Source organism: Durio zibethinus, chromosome 14 (genome assembly GCF_047325235.1).
Source record: "Durio zibethinus cultivar Kanyao isolate XHJ-2024 chromosome 14, ASM4732523v1, whole genome shotgun sequence".
Taxonomy (NCBI): domain Eukaryota; kingdom Viridiplantae; phylum Streptophyta; class Magnoliopsida; order Malvales; family Malvaceae; genus Durio; species Durio zibethinus.
Genome location: NC_143175.1, coordinates 22,662,773 through 22,685,716, shown reverse-complemented (window position 1 = coordinate 22,685,716; position 22,944 = coordinate 22,662,773). Strand labels below are relative to the sequence as shown.

General features: G+C 33.3%; 3 protein-coding genes and 1 pseudogene across 10 annotated transcripts in view; 2 read left to right on the top strand and 2 right to left on the bottom strand.

Moving 5' to 3' along the window:
* Nucleotides 1-4,199: 4,199 nt before the first annotated feature.
* On the top strand, nt 4,200-8,339 carry LOC111295561 (eukaryotic translation initiation factor 3 subunit C-like). The gene is made up of 4 exons (XM_089743880.1): nt 4,200-4,344; nt 4,633-4,691; nt 4,818-6,611; nt 7,158-8,339. The coding sequence occupies exons 2-4, from the start codon at nt 4,668-4,670 to the stop codon at nt 8,121-8,123; spliced, it is 2,784 nt and encodes a 927-aa protein (XP_089600006.1). The 5' UTR covers nt 4,200-4,344; nt 4,633-4,667; the 3' UTR covers nt 8,124-8,339.
* Nucleotides 8,340-9,815: 1,476 nt separating this feature from the next.
* Nucleotides 9,816-14,715, bottom strand: LOC111294560 (uncharacterized). Its single transcript, XM_022887936.2, has 4 exons — nt 13,644-14,715; nt 13,504-13,556; nt 11,733-12,671; nt 9,816-10,771 (listed from the first exon to the last, which is right to left on the bottom strand). Exons 2-4 carry the CDS (start codon nt 13,510-13,512, stop codon nt 10,160-10,162), a joined length of 1,560 nt encoding a protein of 519 aa, XP_022743671.1. The 5' UTR covers nt 13,513-13,556; nt 13,644-14,715; the 3' UTR covers nt 9,816-10,159.
* A 930-nt stretch (nt 14,716-15,645) lies between these two features.
* LOC111294884 (mediator of RNA polymerase II transcription subunit 7b-like) lies at nt 15,646-16,910 on the top strand (annotated as a pseudogene). The gene is made up of 4 exons (XR_016327299.1): nt 15,646-15,672; nt 15,756-15,912; nt 16,335-16,501; nt 16,603-16,910. The product of XR_016327299.1 is annotated as a mediator of RNA polymerase II transcription subunit 7b-like (transcript).
* Nucleotides 16,837-22,944, bottom strand: part of LOC111294559 (RIBOSOMAL RNA PROCESSING 5) — a 25,519-nt gene continuing 19,411 nt past the window's right edge. For 2 of the 7 annotated variants that reach the window (XR_016327725.1, XR_002690741.2), the window contains exons 30-41: nt 22,414-22,474; nt 21,738-21,883; nt 21,461-21,644; nt 21,151-21,249; nt 19,826-20,199; nt 19,545-19,721; nt 18,673-18,769; nt 18,420-18,575; nt 18,100-18,330; nt 17,922-18,005; nt 17,547-17,809; nt 17,191-17,436 (exon numbers count right to left, since the gene is read on the bottom strand). Coding sequence is in view for 3 of the 7 variants with exons in the window: in XM_089743879.1 (XP_089600005.1) it covers nt 17,702-17,809; nt 17,922-18,005; nt 18,100-18,330; nt 18,420-18,575; nt 18,673-18,769; nt 19,545-19,721; nt 19,826-20,199; nt 21,151-21,249; nt 21,461-21,644; nt 21,738-21,883; nt 22,414-22,474 (1,717 nt within the window). In the remaining 4 variants the exon portion in view is untranslated. Of the gene's footprint in view, nt 17,040-17,190; nt 17,810-17,921; nt 18,006-18,099; nt 18,339-18,419; nt 18,576-18,672; nt 18,770-19,544; nt 19,722-19,825; nt 20,200-21,150; nt 21,250-21,460; nt 21,645-21,737; nt 21,884-22,413; nt 22,475-22,944 lie in introns of those variants that run through there. The other 5 variants (XM_089743879.1, XM_022887930.2, XR_016327724.1 and 2 more) reach the window with 4 other exon arrangements.

The following is a 22,944-nucleotide window of genomic DNA, read 5'->3' as shown; positions in this document are numbered from 1 at the left end:
AGATCGGTGTGATAATAATGAGACAACATCCAACCACTTGTTGATTTCTTCTTTTGACTGCAACACAAGGAAATTTCTCTTTATTTTTACTAATTGTTTTTCCCCTTAATTTTATTTCTACAAAAATATATCCAATGAAACCTTTTATTATCATTCTTTGGTTATTATAAAAAGATTCATTTACTTAAAAATGATAATATTTTTAATTATATTGAGATTCCTTTTTTATTAATCATAATAATTTACTTTTCTTTTTCAAAATAAAGGAATATTTTTTTGATATTAAGAATGATCATTCGTGTTATATTTTTTCTAAGTCAAAACATATATAAAACATTAAAATTAGTATATCATAATAAATATCGATATGTTAAATTTTTATTAAATTTATATATAAATTTTTTAATATTAAATTATGTTATTTTTATATTTTTTATATTGTATTATTATCTAATATTTAAATTTATCAAATATAATTATTAATATTATTTATGAAAGAAAAATTATAAATTAATAATGTTACAGCTAACAATCATTAACTAGATTTTAATCTATTTAACTAATTGTGGTTTTAGGTGAACAAAAGAAGGAAGGGGTATTGTATCATGGATGGCTAAGACTAATGACTTTAAATTATTACTTATTCTTTAGATATTATGAAGTTTTGAAATTGAATTAATAGTTAAAAAATATTAAATTTAAATTCGAAAACAATATAAAATTATCATCTTATATTTACATTATTCTAACTATTATTTTTGTACTCTTAATTAATGTTCTTTTAACGAAATTATGATTGAGGGATTTTTCTTTTTTTAACCGCCGTACCTGCTCTCTATTTGTTGTACTCCACAGTACAATCTGTCTGAAAATTGTTTTTTATTTTATCTTTGACCGAGAAAATAATAGTTCCACGTGTTTAACGTTCACGGCAGAACGAGATTGAAGTTTATCATTTACTATATGATAGTAAATTTCACGCGCATTGAAATCGGTTGATTTTAGCTCTGCTATCGAGTCAAAAGAACCAAGGTTGAGAGCTGGCGTGATGTAATGATGACAACTGTCCTTTCGAATTTCCATGCCAACTTAACCTCTTTTTTGTGGTACTTCCGAACCGTACGTCACGCTTCTAACCCAACATCCACGTGTCTCTTTTTAATTGGAACAAAGTTTTTATTGATTTTTTTTCTTTTGATATTTCACTGTTTTTTTTTTTTTTTTTTTTTTTTTTTGTGATTTAGTCTGTTAAATTGTTATATATTTTTTGCGTTAATAGTGAGAAAATAGCTTAAATAAAAGTATCAAAATTGAAAAAATTCCTAATATGTGTTTGGAAGTTAAAATCTTTATGTTCTCTGATCATCCATAAATGTCCAAATTTAATACTTTTAATTCTTTGAAAATAATAGAGTAATCTTTTTATTTATTTATTGTTTTAAAATGTGCTTTCTACTTTTAAATAGACAACAAAACATGGGTTTAACTTGTTATAGTATAGTTTAAAAGCAATGTGATATTGTTTCTCTACTCTATTCCCTAACTCTTATATAAATTTTTTATTTTGGGTTCATTTTCATGTAATATAGATTTATTTATTTTTATCTTGACTTCAATATGAAAAACTCATCAATAAAATAAAATAAAATATTATTATTCGTAAAATATATATGATTTTTCAAATAAAGGTTCCAAAAGATAAGAAATGAAGATGATGATCTAATCCGTTTATGATAAATTTTATCCCAATCTCATAAGATTGATTTTTTTTTTTTAAATCAAGTTTCGAATTAGGTTGAATAATAATAAAAAAAGTCAGGTAGAGTTTCTTGTCCTCACTTGATATTTATAAATTATTTTTAATTATTTATTTAATTTTATATTTATATTAAAAATAATATTTTGTTAATTTTGTATCCAATCAAATATCGTTTTATATAATATTGAATTGAATAAAACTTGAATATAAAGAATAAAAAATTTATCAAATTATATTAAATTCAAATATTATAAATATAAAATCAAATCAAATTCAAATAGAATAAAATAAAAATTTATAAAATTTGTCCCACCTTGAGTTATTGTCATCCTAACAAAAAAAAATTTGGAGGTGGAAAGGTGAATTTGTTTTTGCAATGACTAGAAAGTGTAGCAGGAAAGCACAGGACCAATGCATGTATACCAAAAAAACATGGAGTTTGAATCGAGAATTTTAGCTACTTTTTGTTTTGATGGATTTGTTGAATTTGAAGTAGAGTAGAAATAGCTGTAACTTAGATTTAATTTAGTCCAACAGAATCTACGGTATCTGCCGAAAACTGGATTAGATTTCTTTTATGGTCTAACGCGCTTGTCTGAAAGCAACACCAACGGACACATCGTTGTCCCCCCGTTGCCCACTGCCTCCGAATCCGATGCTCCGTCGGTTTCCTCGTGTCATTCTACTTTGCCTAAGGTCGTTTACCAGATCTTGGTTCTCCATTTGTTTTGCGCCAATTCTACTTCTAGAACCTCTCATTTGCTCTCTCTTTCATTCATTTATTTGGACTTGTTTAGACTTTGAGTAAGTTACACTTTGCGTTTTTTTTTTATAATGGAGGATAAATGTGTATTTTGATTGTAATATCAATTTGTTATAATATATGTATATTTTTAATTAAATTAATTATACATGAAGAATTATAATAAATCGGTTTTCAAACCTATATAATTATTGAATTTAGTAAAAGAATTAACTAATAAAAAAATCATATTAATTTCTTTTGTATATAAATGAGATTATAGTTTGAGAATAAGAAAAAAATTTACATATGTTAAATTCGAATTTAAATTTTTTAGATATCATTTTTTAAAAAAATAATTATATAATCAATTGAATTAAATTTTAAATTTAATATTATATCGATTTTGTTTGATTGAATTAAGAATAATCATCTATCATATACCGTGCTTTGATAGCAACAACAATAATGACTAATTTATTTATTTTTGTTTAAACAAATAATCAATTTGATAAACCTTTTATTTAAAAGTTTTGAAATTAATAATGAGGTTTATGAGATTAGTTAAAAAAAATAAAAAACCATTTGTTATGCTATAAATAATGCTCTCAAAATGTATGCAAAATATCAAATATTCAAACTGTTACCAATTCCATCCCTTAAAAGTTCTAAAAAATTCCAACGTTTACGAGGGGCTGGAAATTGGAATAACCAAACAGAGAGAGACCCGACTTTTTAACCCAAAATTTACTCTTTACAAACTGAAAATGAGGAGAATAAATACATAGACTTGTTCAAAATCAAATGTAGTAACAAGCTCGAGTCGTCTCTGACTTAGTGACTTTCTTAGCACTTTCCTTTTCCATTCCTTTGAATAATATTGAAATTTCCCACTCCAATCCCAACTACTTGGTCAAAGGAGAAACCACAGTTTTGACTAGAAAAACTCTGTTAAGATCCAATTAAAACACCCAAAACTGCAAATCCTTCCACTTAGTAACTTTCCCTTCTATTTGTACTTGGAAAATCCGATTTTCCACAAATAACTTTCTTTATTTTCTTTCTTTTTTGTCTCTTTCTTAGAATCCAAACAATATCCAAGCGTAAAATTCAAGTTTTGAATGTTGAATTAGAATATAACTAATTGTTAAAAATTTTACTACTTTCTATTGTTTTAAATAATTAGGGATTAATCCATGTTTTAATTCGGTCATTTCTTTTGCATTATTGCATACTTGGTAAGAAAATATTATCATTTCATTGTCTAAAAAAAATCCAAAGTTGTTTGATTTTATAGGGTTTAGAATAAGTATATTATTGCTTTTATTTTTTAAAGAAATTTAAATATCATTGTTGAAATTATAGATCGAATCAATAAGATTATGGTATGTATTATATAAATATGCATATATAATTGTGAAAATTAACAAAATGTGTGAATTTTAATTAAATTAAAAAATTATCTTCTGAACTCTTTTTTGTCTAATTTTTAAATATTCAACCAAAATTCCAAAACCCAAGACCTTATGGTTTAAAATTGGGCTACTTGTCCCATAATTAATGTATTTAGCCCTTCAATTTTGGGCTTTATTGCAATTTAAATAAATTTCTACTAATCAGCCCAATAAGATTTAAATTTGTTAGACCCAGCCCAACTTATTGCCTTATTTATTATAGTTACTTGTTTTCTTTTTACTTATTAAGTTCAGTTCACTCAATTATCTTTCAGAACCTGTCGCTAGTCTCCAGCGATTTACATTAAAAGCTCAGATCAATTAACTTTCCGGTGAAACGCATCGCTCCTTCGGCATCCAGCTAACTCTTATTTCTCCTGTTAAAACAGGTGCTTCAGCCGTCAACTTTTTTTCTTTGTTTTTGAATTTTCTGCTGTCGATACGGTTTCCTTGTTTCGTAGGCGTTTAAAATTTTCTAGTTGTTAAATTAACTGAAAATAAAGAAAAAAAATCTTTTTTCATGTGAATATTGAAAATTTTGAATATTTTTCCTGAATTGTTCAACGGAATTGATAGGTTCGAAATTTGATTATTGCTAATTTTAAGCTTATTCTTCGTTCGATCCAGCCTATCATATATATAGTTTTGAAAAAGTTTGATTTTTTTTCTTTTTGCAGCTTTCAACTAATTTAACTTAAAGAAGAAAAAGACAATGGCATCCCGATTCTGGACTCAGGTTTGTTTTTGTTTATCTCTGGACGTTTGAATTTGAAATATATAGCCTTTACCTAATATTCTAGTGGAAGGTTAGATATTTTTGCTGAATTCTGATAACTATCTACTTATTGCCAATTTACAAAAGGGTGGTAGTGACACTGAGGAAGATGATACTGATATTGAGGACGAAACTGAGAAAGGGGGAGCTGGGGAAACCACGGCCACTGCTGCTGGAAGCCGATATCTACAAGGGAATGCTACTGATAGTGATGGTTCAGATGGGCAAAAGAGAGTGGTTAGATCCGCTAAAGATAAGCGGTTTGAAGAGATGACAGTTACGGTTGACCAGATGAAAAATGCAATGAAAATCAATGACTGGGTTAGCTTGCAAGAGAGTTTTGATAAGATCAATAAACAGCTGGAGAAGGTTATGCGTGTTACCAAGTCGGACAGAGTTCCAAATCTTTATATTAAGTGTCTTGTTATGTTGGAGGATTTCTTAGCAGAAGCTTTGTCTAATAAGGAAGCAAAAAAGAAAATGAGTAGTAGTAATCACAAGGCTTTGAATTCGATGAAACAAAAGCTGAAGAAGAGTAATAAGCTGTATGAGGAATTGATTAATAAGTATAGGGAGAGTCCTGAGAGTGAGGAGGAGAAGTTTCAAGATGAGGATGAAGATGAGGAATCTGATGGAACTGGCTCTGAGTTTGAGGATCCATCACAGATTGCCGAGTCTAGCGATGAGGAAGATGAGGTGGAAGAACCAGAGGATGATGCTACTGATGGGGCTTGGGAGAAGAAACTGAGCAAGAAAGATAAGTTGATGGATCGGGAGTTTAAGAAGGACCCTAGTGAGATCACCTGGGATACAGTTAACAAGAAGTTTAAAGAGGTTGTGGCTGCTAGGGGAAGGAAGGGAACTGGAAAGTTTGAACAGGTTGAGCAGCTCACCTTCTTGACAAGGGTTGCGAAGACTCCTGCACAGAAGCTTGAGATTCTTATCAGTGTTATATCTGCACAGTTTGATGTTAATCCAGGTCTTAGTGGACACATGCCTATAAATGTATGGAAGAAGTGTGTACAAAATATGCTTGTCATATTGGACATTCTTGTTCTGTGCCCTAACATTGTGGTTGATGATATGGTTGAGCCTGATGAGTATGAAACCCAGAAGGGAGCTGATTATAAAGGCAGAATCCGTGTTTGGGGAAATTTGGTGGCTTTCCTTGAGAGAATAGATAATGAGTTCTTCAAGAGCTTGCAGTGCATTGATCCACACACGCGTGAGTATGTTGAAAGACTGAGAGATGAACCTATGCTTTTGGTCCTTGCTCAAAACGTCCAGGAGTATTTAGAGCATACTGGTGATTTGAAATCTGCTGCCAAAGTTGCTCTTAAGCGTGTTGAACTCATCTATTATAAGCCTCAAGAGGTTTATGATGCTATGAGGAAATTGGCTGAGCTATCGGAAGCTGCTGATGGAGAAAAAGTTGGTGATGAGCCTAAAGTGGAGGAAAATCGGGGTCCATCTGCATTTGTTGTTACTCCAGAGCTTGTGTCTTGGAAGCCCACCTTCCCTGAGAATAGCAGAGCATTAATGGATATCCTAGTATTTCTCATATACAGAAATGGAGATGAGCGGACCAAAGCTCGTGCCATGCTTTGTGATATTTATCACCATGCCCTTTTCGATGAGTTTTCAAGCGCTCGTGATTTGCTGCTGATGAGTCATTTGCAGGATATTATTCAGCATATGGATGTTTCAACACAAATACTTTTTAACCGGGCAATGGCACAGGTTGGACTTTGTGCCTTCCGTGTTGGACTAATTGCTGAAGGACATGGCTGCCTTTCTGAACTGTACTCTGGTGGGAGAGTGAAGGAATTGCTTGCACAAGGTGTCTCACAAAGTCGATACCATGAGAAAACTCCAGAACAGGTACTGATCATCATATAATTCCTTGACAGATTATAATCCCCAATTGTTTTAACTGGGTTCCACATTGTTATTTAATTTTTTTCTACTTTTTTCATTTGATGTTTTGCACGTTAAATTTCTGATTGATATTAGTTTTAATAAGTATATTTTGATTAGTTGGTTAGATGGTATTCTTTCCAATGGGAGTTGAACAGATATCCTCATTATATGATGTTTAGATTAGGCATTTAGATGTTTAAGTTATGGAAACAAACATAGTAGGCTAGTAGCATCAACTAGATGGCAAACTCTTATGGAAATCTAGTTGTTGAAGTATGTTTGCTACTTGCCATTTTTTTTTAAAAATTTGGGATAAAGATATCGAATCATTGGCACAATTGTGATGATAAGTTAAAGTTGGCTTCCAGAAACCCATATGTGGCTACTGACAGCCTTAAATGCATGTAAATTATACCATTTTTTGAAACATTACGATATTATGAGCTCTTCCATGCTATTATATAATTGTTTAAGGACTTACACATGTGAAACTGTGGATTCTATCAGGAAAGGTTGGAAAGGAGGCGACATATGCCTTACCATATGCACATAAACCTTGAGCTTCTGGAGGCTGTGCATTTGATATGTGCCATGCTGCTTGAGGTGCCTAACATGGCAGCCCACATCCTTGATGCCAAACGCAAGGTGATAAGTAAGACTTTTAGGCGGTTGCTTGAGGTGAGTGAGAGGCAGACATTTACAGGTCCCCCTGAAAATGTGCGGGACCATGTAATGGCTGCCACCAGGGCTCTTTGCAGGGGAGATTTCCAGAAGGCCTTTGATATCATTAATTCTCTTGATGCTTGGAAGCTCCTTAGAAATCGAGAGAATGTGCTTGAAATGCTGAAAGCCAAGATCAAGGAAGAGGCTTTGAGAACTTACCTTTTTACTTACTGTTCATCCTATGATACACTAAGCTTGGACCAGCTCACCAAAATGTTTGACCTCTCAGAAGCCCAGACTCATAGTATAGTTTGCAAAGTGATGATAAATGAAGAACTGCATGCAAAGTGGGACCAGCCAACCGGGTGCATTGTCTTCCATGATGTTGAGCACTCAAGGTTGCAGGCTTTGGCATTCCGGTTAACAGAGAAGCTTTCTGTACTTGCTGAAAGCAATGAAAGGGCAGTAGAGGCCAGAATTGGTGGTGCTGGATTGGATCTGCCACTAAGGCATCGAGATAACCAGGAATATGCTGCTGGGGCAGCTGCTGGGGCAGCTGCTGTTGGTGGTAGGTGGCAAGAGTTTTCCTTCACTCAGGGAAGGCAAGGTAGTTCCCAACGTTCTGGATATGGTGCTGGTGGTAGACCATTGGCATTAGGACAGGCTGCTGGAGGTGGTTATTCAAAGGATCGGTCAGGTCAGTCACGAGTAACAGGTGGATATTCTGGGAGGACGGGTTATGGAATGAGAGGTTCCCAGATGGACGCTTCAAATCGCATGGTCAGTCTGAACCGGGGAATTCGTGGTTAATTCATGGCAGTAATCTTGAAGCTAATTTTTGTTTTTTTCAAAAGTTATTTACACTCCGAAATTTTCAGCCGATTGTTAAACTTCGATTATTGAATTTTGTATTTTTCATCCATGGATGCGACCATCCTAGAGCCATGGGACTTGCTATGGCATTTTTCTATGCTGGCCTGATTTCATACAATATATTCAATGTTTCTTTACTGCAAACATTGTTTTAAATTGCAATGTTTTAAAAATTTTCAAGTATTAACCTATCCGTAATGTGGAAGGATAAAATAATGGCCAAGACGCCTCCACCTTTGTATTGCAATTTGCATCTGAGCTTTTTGTTGGATTGTAAGTTGAAAAACCAAATAACCTGCAATGGCTGTCGTGTAGCAGTTGGATCATAACCTCTTGTGGCAAACATTTGCTTCACAAGTTATCGGGTGAATCATGGTAGCTGGAAAGCTCTCATCTACATTCTTCTTTCGTCTGTCACAAAGTCTTTCACTGCGTTGATCCTTCAATGATCACCACTCCCACGATTATGAGGCACTTGTGGTTTGATTTTATTTTTTATTTGAACTAATCTTCGAATTTGATTATGTTCCATCTATGTATTTATATGATAATTGAGTACTAGAATTAAAAGAAACTTTAAAGTATATATTATAAAGATAAAATTTTTCTTTGGCCAAAAAGACACAAGATAAAAATTTTAATTATTTAAAAATAAAGTAAAATTTTCTGATCAAATGTAAAAATTTAAATCTAAACCAAACTTGAATTAGAAGGTGTTTATAGCGAAATCAAAGTTAGAATCGCTTAAAGAAATCGTAATTGATGGTGATTTGGAGCACGCTGGATTTATGCTTGGAACTGATGATATAAATCATATTTTGATTGATTGGTGGATCACAGGAAAATCAAATCCTCATTCGATGCATCAATTTCAGTGTAATTTAAACATTAAAACATGAAAATTACAATGTCATATATATTTTCGTTGACAGACAACTGCAAGACACATATTTTTTTGTTGTTTTTATTAAATTTATGTATAATTTTTATTAAAATTTTAAATTATATTATTTTTGTATATTCTTTTCTTCTGTTTAAAATTATCACATCACCTAAAAATACATTTCCTCCATTAAGTTTTAAGATTTAATTTTAAAAATAAAATAATGAATTCGAATTTTGAGATAAACAGATAAAATTTATGAAAGACAAAAAAACAATTAACTTAATATCATCTATCCAAAAAGAATAAAAATCAATGAGTAGATATTCTTCAAAGTGTCCAAGCGGAAAATAATAGATTACTTTCAACAGATAGATGTGTCCAAGCTGGTTCTCCCCCGTGAAATTCTTTTAATGGAAGAGAAGAACTAAGAGTGTAATTAAATCAAGTCGAGTTAATACGATAAGAAGTTTAAGCTCAACCCTCAACTTACGATTCGATATTCTGTTTAAAATCGATTAAGTTTTATTTTTTTAACTCGAGTTCGATTCATGATCGAAATTGAATTATTCAAGCTTACTCGATTAAGCTCGATTAATATGTAAAAATAAGCTCAATTCTTAAACTCGACAAAAATTCTATTATTTATATTTGAACTCAAATTCGAAATATTTTATTAATTAAAATAATAAAAAATATTTAAATATAAAAGCTCAATTAGGCTCGCGAGTTATTTGAGTCGGATATAAAAATATTCAAACTCGATTCGATCGATGAGTCGAGCTACTCTAGCTCGACTCGATAATAATCAAACCGAATTCAAGTTTTATTCGAATCGAACCCAAATAACTTAGGAATAATAATGTATCATTTACACCCTTGAGAAGAACCAAGTTTCCTCTTTAATCTCTCAAAATTGTAATGAAAAGTATGCTAAAAAAGAAATGTAAGCCAACAAAAAGGTTGAGGGGTATAGAATATAACCCCCAAAATTCAACAAAGGGAAAGAATATAAGGAAAAATCCACATGCAGTAATATATTGGAGAGGCAGAAGATTTCTTCATGTCATCTTAGCCAACGAGTCGGACATTAGCTTTCAACTTTGTTAGGAAAATGGTTTGAAGTCCCTTTACCACCTTCACTAGTTTTGTTCGTTGTGCTAACTTCCGAATCCTTGATTGAATTCTCTGTTGATGCTTCATTAACTTTGTCAGTTGGAGTAACTTCTAATGATGAAGGCATTGCTTCAGAATGATTGACTGTCCTTTCTGGAGCTTCTTCAATTTCTTTGCTTGTTGTAGCATCTTCTAATGGCTGCAGCTTTGCTTCAGCTTCCTTAACTTCAGTTTTTGAAGATTCTTCACTATCTTTGTTTAATGGTGCAACTTCTAATGACTGCAGCTTTGCTTCAGAATCTTTGATTTCAGTTTTTGAAGCTTCTTCACTGTCTGTGCTTGTTGGAGTAACTTCCAATGGAGTCTCTGCTTCAGAATTTATGACTTCAGTTTCTGCAGCTTTTTCAGTATCATTGTTTGTATCACTAACTTCCCGAGATTCAAGATCTGGTGTGGTCTTTGTGGCTTCTTCATCAACTTTGTTTGTTGCACAAACTTCCAAGGGCCCAAGCTGTGCATCAAGATCCTTGACTCTGAATGTCAGAGATCTCACATCTCGGATGTCTGCTAGATTACGAGAGGATGCCTGTAGTGAAAAGAAAAATGTAGCTTTGACTAAAAGAGACAAAAAGTTTATCATCTACATGTTAACAACAGAGGCTCAGAACAGCAACATGGCAATTTGTTAGAAATGTCTTTCATTTCATTCCTCTATGGTTTATGCTGCAGATTTTGAAGTTGAGCTTTACTCTCTTTCTTTCCTCAAGTGTTTAAATCATATAAAATGTTTGGTGAAAATAAAATTAATCACAAAAAGCCAGACATAAGAAAATTGTCCAATTGCATGTGGTATCGCAAAAATGTGGTGGCATCAGTAGAAGCCACTTGAAATTAACCATTGTGAAGGCATCGAGGTTCAATGTGTGATCATAAAGGGAAAGTGCCCAAAGTTTGGGTTTTTGAAACAATCAGTGATATGTAACAACCAATTCTGTAACATAAAAATGAAAAAAGAATCAAGGTCACAAGTGGATGTAATATGCAGCTTTCATTTGAATTTAAGCTCTGTGCACCTACTGCCTATAAAGCATATGTTGAAAAGCAATCAGCCATATGAGAAAGAAAGGCTGCTAAATGCATGTGCATTAGCAACTCATTCTAATGTCGTATAGATCTTGAAATCCTAATCTTGCAGGCATCTTTTATGTGACATCCGTTAACGTCTGTTATCTGCTTCCAAAGTTTAAGCAGTAATATAAGTACATGCTAGCCGATTTGGTTCTACCAGGTTAGTAAAACTTTCTCCAAGTATGATTGTTTTGAGTGAGAAATTCAAGTTAGCCATAAAAGTTATGTTAGATAATTCTATAAAGTCCTTCATCATGATGTTTCATGGAATGGCTTTACAAATGGCAAAGAAAGATATCCAGAGCTTAAATAGTAATTTATCTATCATTTGATATTAGATACTGGTTGCCTCTAGAAGCAAAAAAAAAAAAAAAAAAAACGTACGGGAGCAAGAAATTCACAATCACATGTTGACTTACCTTTTCAAGTTGCTCCACCCGTTCTCTTAGAATCTCCACAGATGCTTCCTTGTGTATGCCTTGAAGAATATATAGCATGTGAGAATGGAGGTTTTCAGAACGATGTTCTTCAATACTACATTGAGGTATGGCCGATTTGCAACCCACTGAATAGAAAGGACAGTTCACAAGCTTCATCGGACAGACAGTAATGCAGTGTCTGTCCATCTCACGTCTCATGATGCTATCTGAGCACTTTTGTTCACAAGGAATTATCTTGAAAGGGCAAACTGAATCATGCTTCTCTATTTGATTAACTGAAAATATAGCATCACACCCCTCATTTTCACAGTTCATTGATCTATAGCTGCAAGTTGGCACATGCAGAGCAAGTTCATCTGCTGAGTTAAATTTCATGTCACAGTGAAATTCATTCTTGAAGTCGATATTCTTCACCAAAGTTTGTACAATTACTTCTCTCTTGTCCATCAACCAAAACCCATTAATTTCCATTTCTTGTGCAAAATCATCTATCTTGTCTTCTCTCCTCTCACTTAGTAGCCATCCTGAAACTCGACTAAAAAAATTCCTCTTTGAACTTGCAAAGTCATCAACAAGAGAAGCAATGATATCATAAGGATGGTTAGATGCTTCAGCCTCTGGACCACCATCCAAGACAACAGATTCAGCCACATAAGTTTCACTTCTTTGCGTTAGATACTCCACCATCTCTTTTCTAATATCAGCAGCTACTGAACCAGGGGACCTGAAAATACCACCTGTTGTATTGTCCACACAAGCTGTAGCTAATCCTGGGAGGAGCGCTTGAGCTATCTTGAAAACTAGTTCTACATCACAAAGGTCACAGTGAAATGCAGGACCCCCCTCTTTCACATCTTTGATCTTCTCTGGTACAAGTTCTACATCACCTGCAGGAGGCTCTGTGCTAGGTGCTGATGCCTACAAAATGATGTCAGCTAAAGCATATAAGAAAAACTACTTGGCAACCAAAAGGAGTTGCAGACAAAATCTTCTAACCCCGATAGCCTATTGGCAACAAAGAAACATATTGATCGAGCTTCTAATACAAAAACAAAGATGGATCAACATCATATATCCTAACCAGATTAAGAATTATTTCTAACAGTCAATTAAATATCCCCTGCAAAATCTATGTAAAATTATCACTGCCACCGGCTTTCTTACCTGGGATCTTTACCCGAATTACCTATACTAAGATCCACCAAAAAAAAAAAAAAAGGAAAAGAAACTTACAGCAAAGGATTATGGTTTGGTCTTTAAAGTTAAATCGTTAGAATAATGAAAATTAAAAAAATTCTTCATAAATTATTTCAACAAACCTTGAATTTCATATGGTGGCAAGATGGACTGCAACAAATTCTTTTAATTTCTATAACACGCGGCAATAATATGTCATAAACACAATGATTTTCAGGTCCTATCCTAACCTAAAATAAATATGAAAACTGAAAAGGAATAATCCAACCCTAATTAAGAACAAAATTTTCAATTTCTTTAATCGCTTAGCTCATTCTTTGTGCTTAATTTGATATTGACCAAATCTCAATTAATTTTCTAGAGATCCAATCACAAAAACTTTCAATATACACAATCCCAATTTCCGGGCAACGAAATAAGATAAAAAAAAACAATAAAAATGCATTAAATTCCTAATTCTAAAAGGATCATAATTGAAGAACCAAATTCTAATTACAGCACGAAAAGTAAAAGAATAAAAAATAAAAATAAAAAGAAAAAGAAAGAGAAATACCTCCATCATTTTCAAATGCTGAAGAGTTCAGAAATCTGATCAAAGAAAATCACCTGCTGACGATAACATATAAATTAAAAAGAAAGTTTAATTCAGAAAAAAATTGTTTATTGGAAGTAAAATAGTTTCAAGGATTTAACCTTCAAAATTGGCTTCAAAAAGAAAATCTGAAAAAGCTAAAAGCTAAAATTAGAGTGGGCCCCTTCTTTTTCCTTTTATATTTAACCGTTTTAACGATCCTTTTGGCTTTTACGTTGACTGAAAACTCTGCCTCTCCTTTTTTAACCGGACATCTTTGTCCCTGTTTGGTTTGCAGAATTACCCCGTTCGGGTCCAGTTCAAATTTGGGCCCACAGGCTTTCAATCAGGCCCGGAATATAACCATCCCTTTCGAGCCCGTTTGTTCTATTTCAAATCTGTCGTCGCTTGGCCGACTAGTGATGGCAACAGCCGCGTACCCGCCACGCAGGCTCTACAAAGATTACTTGCAAAACCCTAAATCGGCACCGGAGCCTCGGCCTTCAATCGAAGGCAACTGCGTCTACCACTGCGCTTACGGCTTTATACCTCAACCCAACTTGCTCTGGCCCCGGCTCCTCCCTTTCTATTCCTTGGTAAGCGGACCGTGGGAGCATGGGAGGACGGCGGTATCCGCTTTTTTTTCACTGATAGAAACCATCTCTCTTTTGTCTCTCCTGACCGAAACCGCCAAAAAAATCACAATAGGAAAAGTTATTCTTGCCGGGAGAGTAGCGTCGGAGACATCTTTATCTGAGGAGGAAGCTTCGTCGTCCGGCTCCTTTTTAGGATCGGCCGGCTCATCCTCGGAATCCGAAAAGAAAACAGAGGCAGAACGGATTGTTTCAGTGACATATCTAATCAGATTCAATAGGATTTGAAGAGCTGTAGGTAGCTTGCTTACCCTCCTAGTAGCGTACATTGGCGGCAAGGAAGAAGGCATTAGCATTAGAAAGACTACAGAGGCATTCCGGGCTGACTAGAAGACTATGACTACAATACAAGTCATGAGCGATAGCGAAGCCTAGAGAGGCAGGAGCAGTAGCTTCTAAAACGAAGCCGAGCCACTAGTAGAGTGGCGAAGGAGGCCTACCATTCGTATACTGGATTAGTTGTCAGTAGATTTAAGAAAATAGAAATAGAAAGAAAGAAAGAGATGTGGGATTGGAGGGTGAATAATATTATTTTAAAAATAATTATGTTTAGGAGATACAATAAAATTTTAAAATTTTTTAAATTAAAAATAGTAAAATTGATAGATAAAAAAGTTTATTTATAATAAATGAATGATCATTAATTAAATTAATTTAAAAAATTATGATATTTTATATAATTATATTTTATTATTTAAATAAATTTTATTTAAATAATTATATTTTTTATTGTTTAAGCATATTTATTCGAAATCATTAATATTTTAAAATAAATAAATAAAAATAATAATAAATATTTAAAAATTAAATCTATTTATTAAATAAATTTAAGTGTTCAAGTGCTCGTACTAAGAAAACTTTTAACATGTTCAAATGACTTGATTTATTTTAATATTTAATTCAATTATTTAAATAATATAAATAAATTTTTTAAAATCATTTATAAATAATTTTTTTACTGATACATCACATTTTAAATTTTCGTAACCGTGAAATACCAAAAAAAAAAAAAAAAGAAAGTCAGTGAACTATTGAATCTATCAGTGTGATTGATCAGACAAGTACCAAGGGCTTTCGGTAGACTTCTTTCGTCTCCGAATTTGCTTGCGACAAGTCCTAGCATTTAGTATGAGTTTGTTGACCGCGTAAGGCAATCCATCTTGATGACGAATTCCACAATAACAAGAAACAGAAATGAATCGTTCGATGTTTGCTTGTTCTCCCCTCTTCAATTCCCAAAGAACAACATGATCTTGGCCTATCATTTGTTCAATTTGGTCGATCTGATACTTAGTTAACTCTTTTATCTTTATGTTTCCACTGATACCTAATCGATAACGAACCTGAATTTCATTTTTAGGTCCAATTGCATCCATTTTTGTTGAGGCAATTCTTACTCGTTCATCGGCAACTAATCTAGCTCCTGAAATGTATGACATTCTTGTTCATCGGCATTTCTTACTTCTCTCTGATGGACTTTTCTATAGGTATAACTACTGTGAGCGGTCTAAACTTCGATCGTTCTTTCTTCTCCCGATCGACCAAAGGTTTTCGAACCCAAAATTTGAAAAGTCCTGTTAGGTTCTTAGTAGCAGACGACGACCTTTTTTAAAAGATTTTTTTATTAAAAAGAGCCCTTTCTCTGGATTCCCCCGAGACGTCTGCGTGAACGAAATCTTTACTCATTCACTGCGCTAACGTCGGTTACGGCAACTCTTTCCCAAAGGACCTAATATTGGTAATTTATATTTCCTGCTGTTTCATTTTAGTTTCTTTGATTTTGTGAAATCATTAAATTGAGTTCATTCCTGTTTCATGGTTGCTACTGGTATTATGTTTCCACATTTAGATGATTTTTAGGCTTCATTGGAGGATAGTTGATAAGTAAAAAGGATTGTATGGTATTCAAACATTTTATAAATTAGTTATGACTGAAGAGAATAAGTTTATTGAGTGTAATCTAATTTCATGAGGTGGAAAATTAGGAGACATTTTTTGAATGAATTTTTTGTGTAATTTGTACTTACATATGTTCTTTCAGCGGGATTTTGTGGCTATAGGACAGTTGGATAATCCGATTCTATTATCAGTATTTTTCTCTTTGCTGTGTAAAGTGGATTATATGAGATACTTATTGATGAAACTTGTCACCATTTTTAGATTTCAAGAAGGAATTGAGGTCGCTTAACAGAGAATTGCAACTAAATATTTTGGAGCTTGCTGATGTTCTGGTTGAGAGACCATCACAGTATGCAAGACGTGCAGAGGAGATATGTCTTATGTTTGAGAAATTGCACCATTTGCTCAACTCATTGCGTCCTCATCAGGTGAAACATTGTTGGGTTATCTGGAAATGTTTCTTTTTTTTTTGCTTGGTAAATGCTTTTGAATTCATCTGGTTCTATGTTTGTATTTTTGTTTTATGCAGGCTAGAGCAACACTGAGTCACATTCAAGAACTTCAGATACAGTGCCGTAAACAGGCTCTGGATGATATTAAGTTGTATGTTTGTAAAAATGTTTGAAACTGCTCCAAACAAGATTTTCTGCCAAAAGAGTGCATCCTTTTTTTATAAATAGTTGCTTAGAAGATTTATATGGAATAGGATCATTTTATAGCAATTTGAGTTTTGCTATCAAAATGAAGATTGTGGTAATGCCTTGTTATATGTACTGTAGAAACCGGTTAACAGCCAAGGGATGAAATTGAATCTTCTCGCATGTCTGGTTTTTTCCCTCTTCACTGATTCACAAAGGGCAATTTTCCTCTGTAGAGTTCCTATCTTCAGTGTCCTCTTTGCCGCAGACAGACATTCCCCGAGATGCGGTTTTAATCGTTTACTGATTCTATGTAGCCAATAGATATCTGTAAATACAAGGGATATTTCATTCTTTCGATTCAAAAACCTTACAACAACAGTTACACTTTGGAACTTCAGGTGAGGGAAATGGCCTTCTGTATTTTGTCAAAATACAAGTAATAGAAGAAACCATAGATCGGGTTCTTCCTCTATATGAAGATGAAGATAGCATTCATGTTCTCTGTTGATATTGACTATTACCAAGGATTCTCTAACGATATTTATGCTATTTTGATACATGTTTACTTTGCACATGTATTTGGATATTATTAGCTCAAATGATCAAAATTTGCAGTATCCAAAAGTTCAGGGAGAGTAAAGGGGGAGCCCCGGAACAAGTGGGGAGTTGGGTTGAAGCGACCCATGTTTCAGGGAAAATTCCTCCCATTTCCTCTTAAACACCTAATGTTGATTGAAAAAAAAAAAAAAAAAAAACTTGAAAACACAAACCAAAAGCAGAACGGCTACAGGAGCCATTATGGAAAAAGACATTTTCATCTCATAAAACACACCTCGATGCAACTGTCACTCATATCCTCGGTGCTTCCAAGGCAATGTAATGTAGGTGGCGAACACACTACTCATCTTTTCTCCCATTAAGTTCTGAATTATTGTTGGCTGCACTATAGAGGGTAAAGATTATCGACTTTCATTGTTCCGGATAACTTCAAGTTAGTGTACTTTCAACATAATTCATAGCCTTCTGTTTAACAGATTCAATTCTTTCCTCATCACCAAGAGACTTCTCAAAATCCAGATACTTCTTGAATAAAAACTGCAAAAGGAACAGATATATAAGGCCAAACAGGAAAGGAAAAACAACTGCTTATCCTGCAACATCCCAAACATCCCAAACATGCTGTAAATGCAAGAAAAAGTATACGCACTTTCATTTTTTTGGGTGGTAAGCTCAAGCTAATTGCCCTCTCAAACAGAGAACGAATCACATCTTCATCTCCAAGTCGAATCTCCTGTCAAGTTTGATTGAAAAATGTAACATATGCACACATACATATGTATATAAATTATATATATAACCAAAAATCAACTAGTAAAAAAGCTCACTTGATCGAGGTAAATGCTCCACAAATCTGTTCTCTTCGGGTACTCCCGTAAAATTCCCTCAAACATAGATCTCCCTCTATCGGGAACCCCAGATTTGAACTCAAGTATAGCTGTCTGTGAAATAAACTTAATGTGCTTATGTCGTGGAAGGCATAGTAAAGCACGGTTTACAACAGATTGAACCCCATCCTGCTGTTGCATCAACAGCATCTGCACCCGCCTCAACCAAACCTGAAATTCTTAATATGTAAATAACAAGATTTTATCAAGATTTTCTCAAAGTTCTGAAAAGAAGATATGATACAGGAATTCACAAAAACCTTGCATGAGTGCTTAAACTTCTTTGTCATTTTGTCAAGTAGCTCACCAGCCAATATATGTTGCTCAGTCCTCTCATACATGCCCAAAAGTGCAAAATGTACCTTTTTTGGATCACAATACTGCAATGCCCTTTGAAATATTTTTTGTACTGCTTCCTGAAATAACATCTCAATTGAAGTTACGTTGATATGAAATAATTTTGGAACAAACACCCATACTCAATTGAAAGATGCATTGCAGATTCTAGGTTACCTCTGCAGGATTCCCATATTGATTCTCCAGATTAAAGTAAGCCACCCAGATATTTAGCTTCTCATTTTCTTCTCGAATGTTTATTGTTCTCAAAGACCTTCAAAGAAAAGAATAATATTGAAGAAAAAGTTTAGATAACACACAATTACAAAATAAGAGTGTCCTGCAGTGGATATGCATCTCTAATTTGGGACAGCCACTCTAATAACTTCAATATTTTCTGTTGTTAAACTAGTTTATATAGCAACGAGGCAAACCAAAAAAAAATGCTTAATATAAGTTAAGAAATTGATAAGCATTAAAACCTCTAAAATGAGTCTCAGAAAATGATAAAATAATGGTCATATGCAAAGAAAAATAAGCAGAAAAAAAATTTTAAAACCTGAAATTATGACATGTTTACATGTAGGAAAATGAAATTTCAGGATACAAAGAAATTAATCGGAGATATGAATTTCAATCAGACCATAATGAACCACAACCAATATGCTAAACTAAAGACTTTGATCAAGAAAGATGCTAAATCATCCAGGAAAGCAAACCTATGTCTATTTGAGTCTTGAGGAATTTTGGCTGATGAGCTATCACCCAGCCAAATAAACCAGCAGAGACAACAGTCAACAGGTCAATATTGCTTTTTGTCCCCTATTTTCTATTTTTCAATTGAACAAGTTAATATGGATAATCTAATTTAAACCAAGTAGTTTGATGACTTTGTTTGGTTCTGTCTCAATAATCTAGAAATCCTACATAAGATTTACTAAGAAGAAGCTCAGCATGACAGAAATTTTCATATCAATCAAGTTTGCATATGTCCGCATCTCACTTCCCTCCCTACATATACTGAACAACCACATTAGTAAAAATTATACCTTTCAGCAATAGCACGGGCTTTCTCAATATCAGCTGAATTGAGCATGAAAGCCATGTATTTTATCCAGACAAAACTGCTATTAGGAGAGCTCCTAACAATTTTCTCAAATTCATCAGCAGTTCTTGGTACATCCTTCTCCAATTGTCTTTCCTCAGCAGCTCTAATTACTCGCTCCCTAAAAAGGATAGTTTTCAAGAGTAAAGCAAAAAGTTAAAAGTCTGGAAAACTATCCCTAGACTGGCAGAACTAAAAATAAATAAGAGCAAGCATATAAATGACCTCTCTTCCTTTGCTTTCTTCTTTGCCAGTCTCTTGTTCTTCTCATCAATGGTGACTGCCTCATTACTATTTGTTTGATTTTGACTAACTAAAATATCCATATCAGAGTGCTCAATGTCATCAAGAGTGACCTCAAGTGGAGGAATTGAAGCTCTTGATTCTGCTTGAGCAAGAACAGAGCTTGCTCCAGCTTCAAACTCAATATCCATCCCATGAGGGTTGTCTGTCAATATTATTGATCTTCCATCATCCATGACACCACTCCCTTCGATCTCTTCATCAGACTCTTCTTTTGAGTGAATTTGGTTGTCAATATCATCAGCAAAATATGATTTTTTCATACCAAGAGAAATCCGGTGTCTTTCCTCATCCAACTGATAAAAAGGTATGAAGAAAAGAGGAAAATAAGCACCCAAGTTTGCGCTGACTATAAATGACACTATTAGATGATCTAGATCAAATTACATGCTAAATATTTAAACTTTGCCAACACAATCTATAATTTAACAAACCATAGCATTATACATTTTATCTAAAGGAGTCTGGAGTCACTGTTGCCATTAATGGTCCCTTTCACGGGACGCTGTTATAAAGGAAACTGTTGTTTTAACAGTGTACCATTTTTTTAATTTCATTTTTGTCTTTTTCATTCTCCCTTTTCATTCTTTGTTTTTAGGTCCTTTCTATTCTTATTTTTTTATTCTAGTTTCTTTATTCTTTTTCTTTTTTCTACATTATTAAAATTTACCACTTTATTAATGTAAACTCTTTTTAATAAGTTAAATTATTAGTGAAAATAATCAAATGTACTGATAGATTTATAAATTCAGCTGAACTATTAAGAAATCAAATAAACAAAAAATAATAAGTATTAATTAGTTCAATTGATGATTTAAGCAAATGAGTATTTTTCGAGTTCTTCAATTATATTTGTTTATGCACATATATAAATACTTAAATTACTTCTTAAAAAATTATATTTGATTTAGGTTTTATGTGATTGAGTTAATAGTAAAATAAATATATTTATTAGTTAATTTATAAATTTAACTCATGTAAAGATTAAATATTGATTTATTTAGTAAAATTTTCAATGTTAAAAAAATATTTATATTTATTTATATATAATTGAATTAACATTTTTGTTTTTCAATACAAAACCATTTTTGTCTTAAACCACAACATCAAATGGGAACGTAAATCTTGTTCAACCTAAAACTAGCAATCAAACCCACCACATCAGAACCTAACATTAATAGATCTCAACATCACTGTAACGACAGACCTAATATTCTTTTCTAAAGTTTCTCAGAATTGATGTTAACCTTCAATATCTTTGCGGTAACCTTCTCCCCTGCTCCATATTTAGCTTGGATGTTCTCAAGGTGATCATCCGAAAGCTCTGAAACGTGGCAAAGTCCAACCTGGCCAGAAAACAAGTATAAAAATAAACAAGGAAACAAACCATCCAACTAAAATGGAGAGAGATAAAAGGAGGGCAAAGATGAGACAGGTGTTAGGAAGTTGACAAGTCATAGCCTGCTAAATATATGATGCTTGTCCAAAAAGTGGTTATAAAAGAACTCTGTTGATATTTACAAATTTGGAAACAACAGTGCACAACTCATTACTTACCATGTTTGTGTGGTCAAGAGCAATAAATAAACCATATGACTCCACGCGCCTGATCTTGCCACAAACTATATCTCCAACATGCAGGCTACTAAAATCATTAATTTCAGATTTTGATGTGCCATTAGTATTTGATTTTTTCAAGGTAACTTCCACTCGCCTGGACAAAGGCTCAACTGCTAACACCCTGCAGTGTTGTCATGATTTATAAGCACCACTTCCAAACATCTTTTGGTCGGTAAGGAAAACCAAAAGTAAAATAAGATTAAAAAAAATTTACCATCCAGCCACAAGCTTTCCAATGGGGAATTCCTTTTTCGGGTCATCAATATAGCCATCAGATAAATTTGACAAGAGAATTTTCGCATCTAGCTTCCTTGAAAGCAGAATAAAGCATCCTTTTGGGGTAACATTTTTAACATAACCCTGTCAATCCAAGAAACTAACATGAGCTTAAGGGAATAAATTCAAACTCAGAGTCTAATTATTCAAGGATTTAAAACAACAAACAAAATGCTACACCGCTTATCCGCTAAAACAAAAGAAGACCGACTTTAGAACATTTAAATTATTGGTGCCAGAAATGGCTGCCATAATGCCTATGCAAAAAAAGCAAGTAAATTAAAGCCCTTTGGAAGGCGATACAGATTCATCAACCAGCTATACGAGTCTTAAAGCACATTGGAGTTAATGAAATTGCAAGATTTAAAATGCAACCATCTCTATTATAGATACCCATCCATTAATAGGAAAATGATTGCCAGAATAAAGGATGTTGAGAAATATTGCATATTTGCAATGTGAGACCTCATTGAAATCAATGCTCTATAGTCAATGTGAAAACAAGAATTACATGAATATTTTTCTTATAGGTTAGTAATGAGGCATTTCTAAAAAGAAAAAAATGGAAATAGAAAACCATTAGCATTTTTTTGGGCAAAAGTACAAAGTCATGCCTGTACAGCCATATTAGGATAAAGATCCTCAATTTTTTCTGCACGCTTGCTCGTAGAATCCCTGTATAGAAACATTTTAGTTTTGTAAGTAACCAAAAGATAAAAGTCATGACAGCCACTACAATGTCGCAGGAAATTTTGAACATAGCTCTGTATGGTCCATTAATACAATATATGGCTATTCAGTCCTTAACAATGCAATTACAAATTTCGCAGATATTCTGACCGTTCAATACTATCAATTAAAAGTGAGACTGAGTGAATGATTAGTTTTATTGATGCTTAAAAGAGACCGAGCTCTACAAGAATAATTGGGAGGAAAAAGAATCTTTTTCTGTACATTGTACTACACTTATGCTTATTATCAGGTTAATCCTAGAATGAAAACTGAACTAATTCAATCAGAAACACTTATTAGCTGAAAGAACTACTAGAGACTGCCTATAAAAAAAGCACAGTAAATGATATCCCAACTTGCTGCAGGAAGAAACAACAAAATTATCAATTGGCCATTAAAGATTCTATAATATC

What these genes read in the sequence shown, in the direction of transcription:
- LOC111295561 (XM_089743880.1), top strand. Translation starts at nt 4,668, where the DNA reads ATGGCATCCCGATTCTGGACTCAG. An exon ending in CATCCCGATTCTGGACTCAG is followed by an intron (nt 4,692 to 4,817) that starts GTTTGTTTTTGT and finishes AATTTACAAAAG; the next exon opens with GGTGGTAGTGACACTGAGGA. An exon ending in ATGAGAAAACTCCAGAACAG is followed by an intron (nt 6,612 to 7,157) that starts GTACTGATCATC and finishes GGATTCTATCAG; the next exon opens with GAAAGGTTGGAAAGGAGGCG.
- LOC111294560 (XM_022887936.2), bottom strand. An exon ending in GGGTGGAGCAACTTGAAAAG is followed by an intron (nt 10,772 to 11,732) that starts GTAAGTCAACAT and finishes TTTTCACTACAG; the next exon opens with GCATCCTCTCGTAATCTAGC.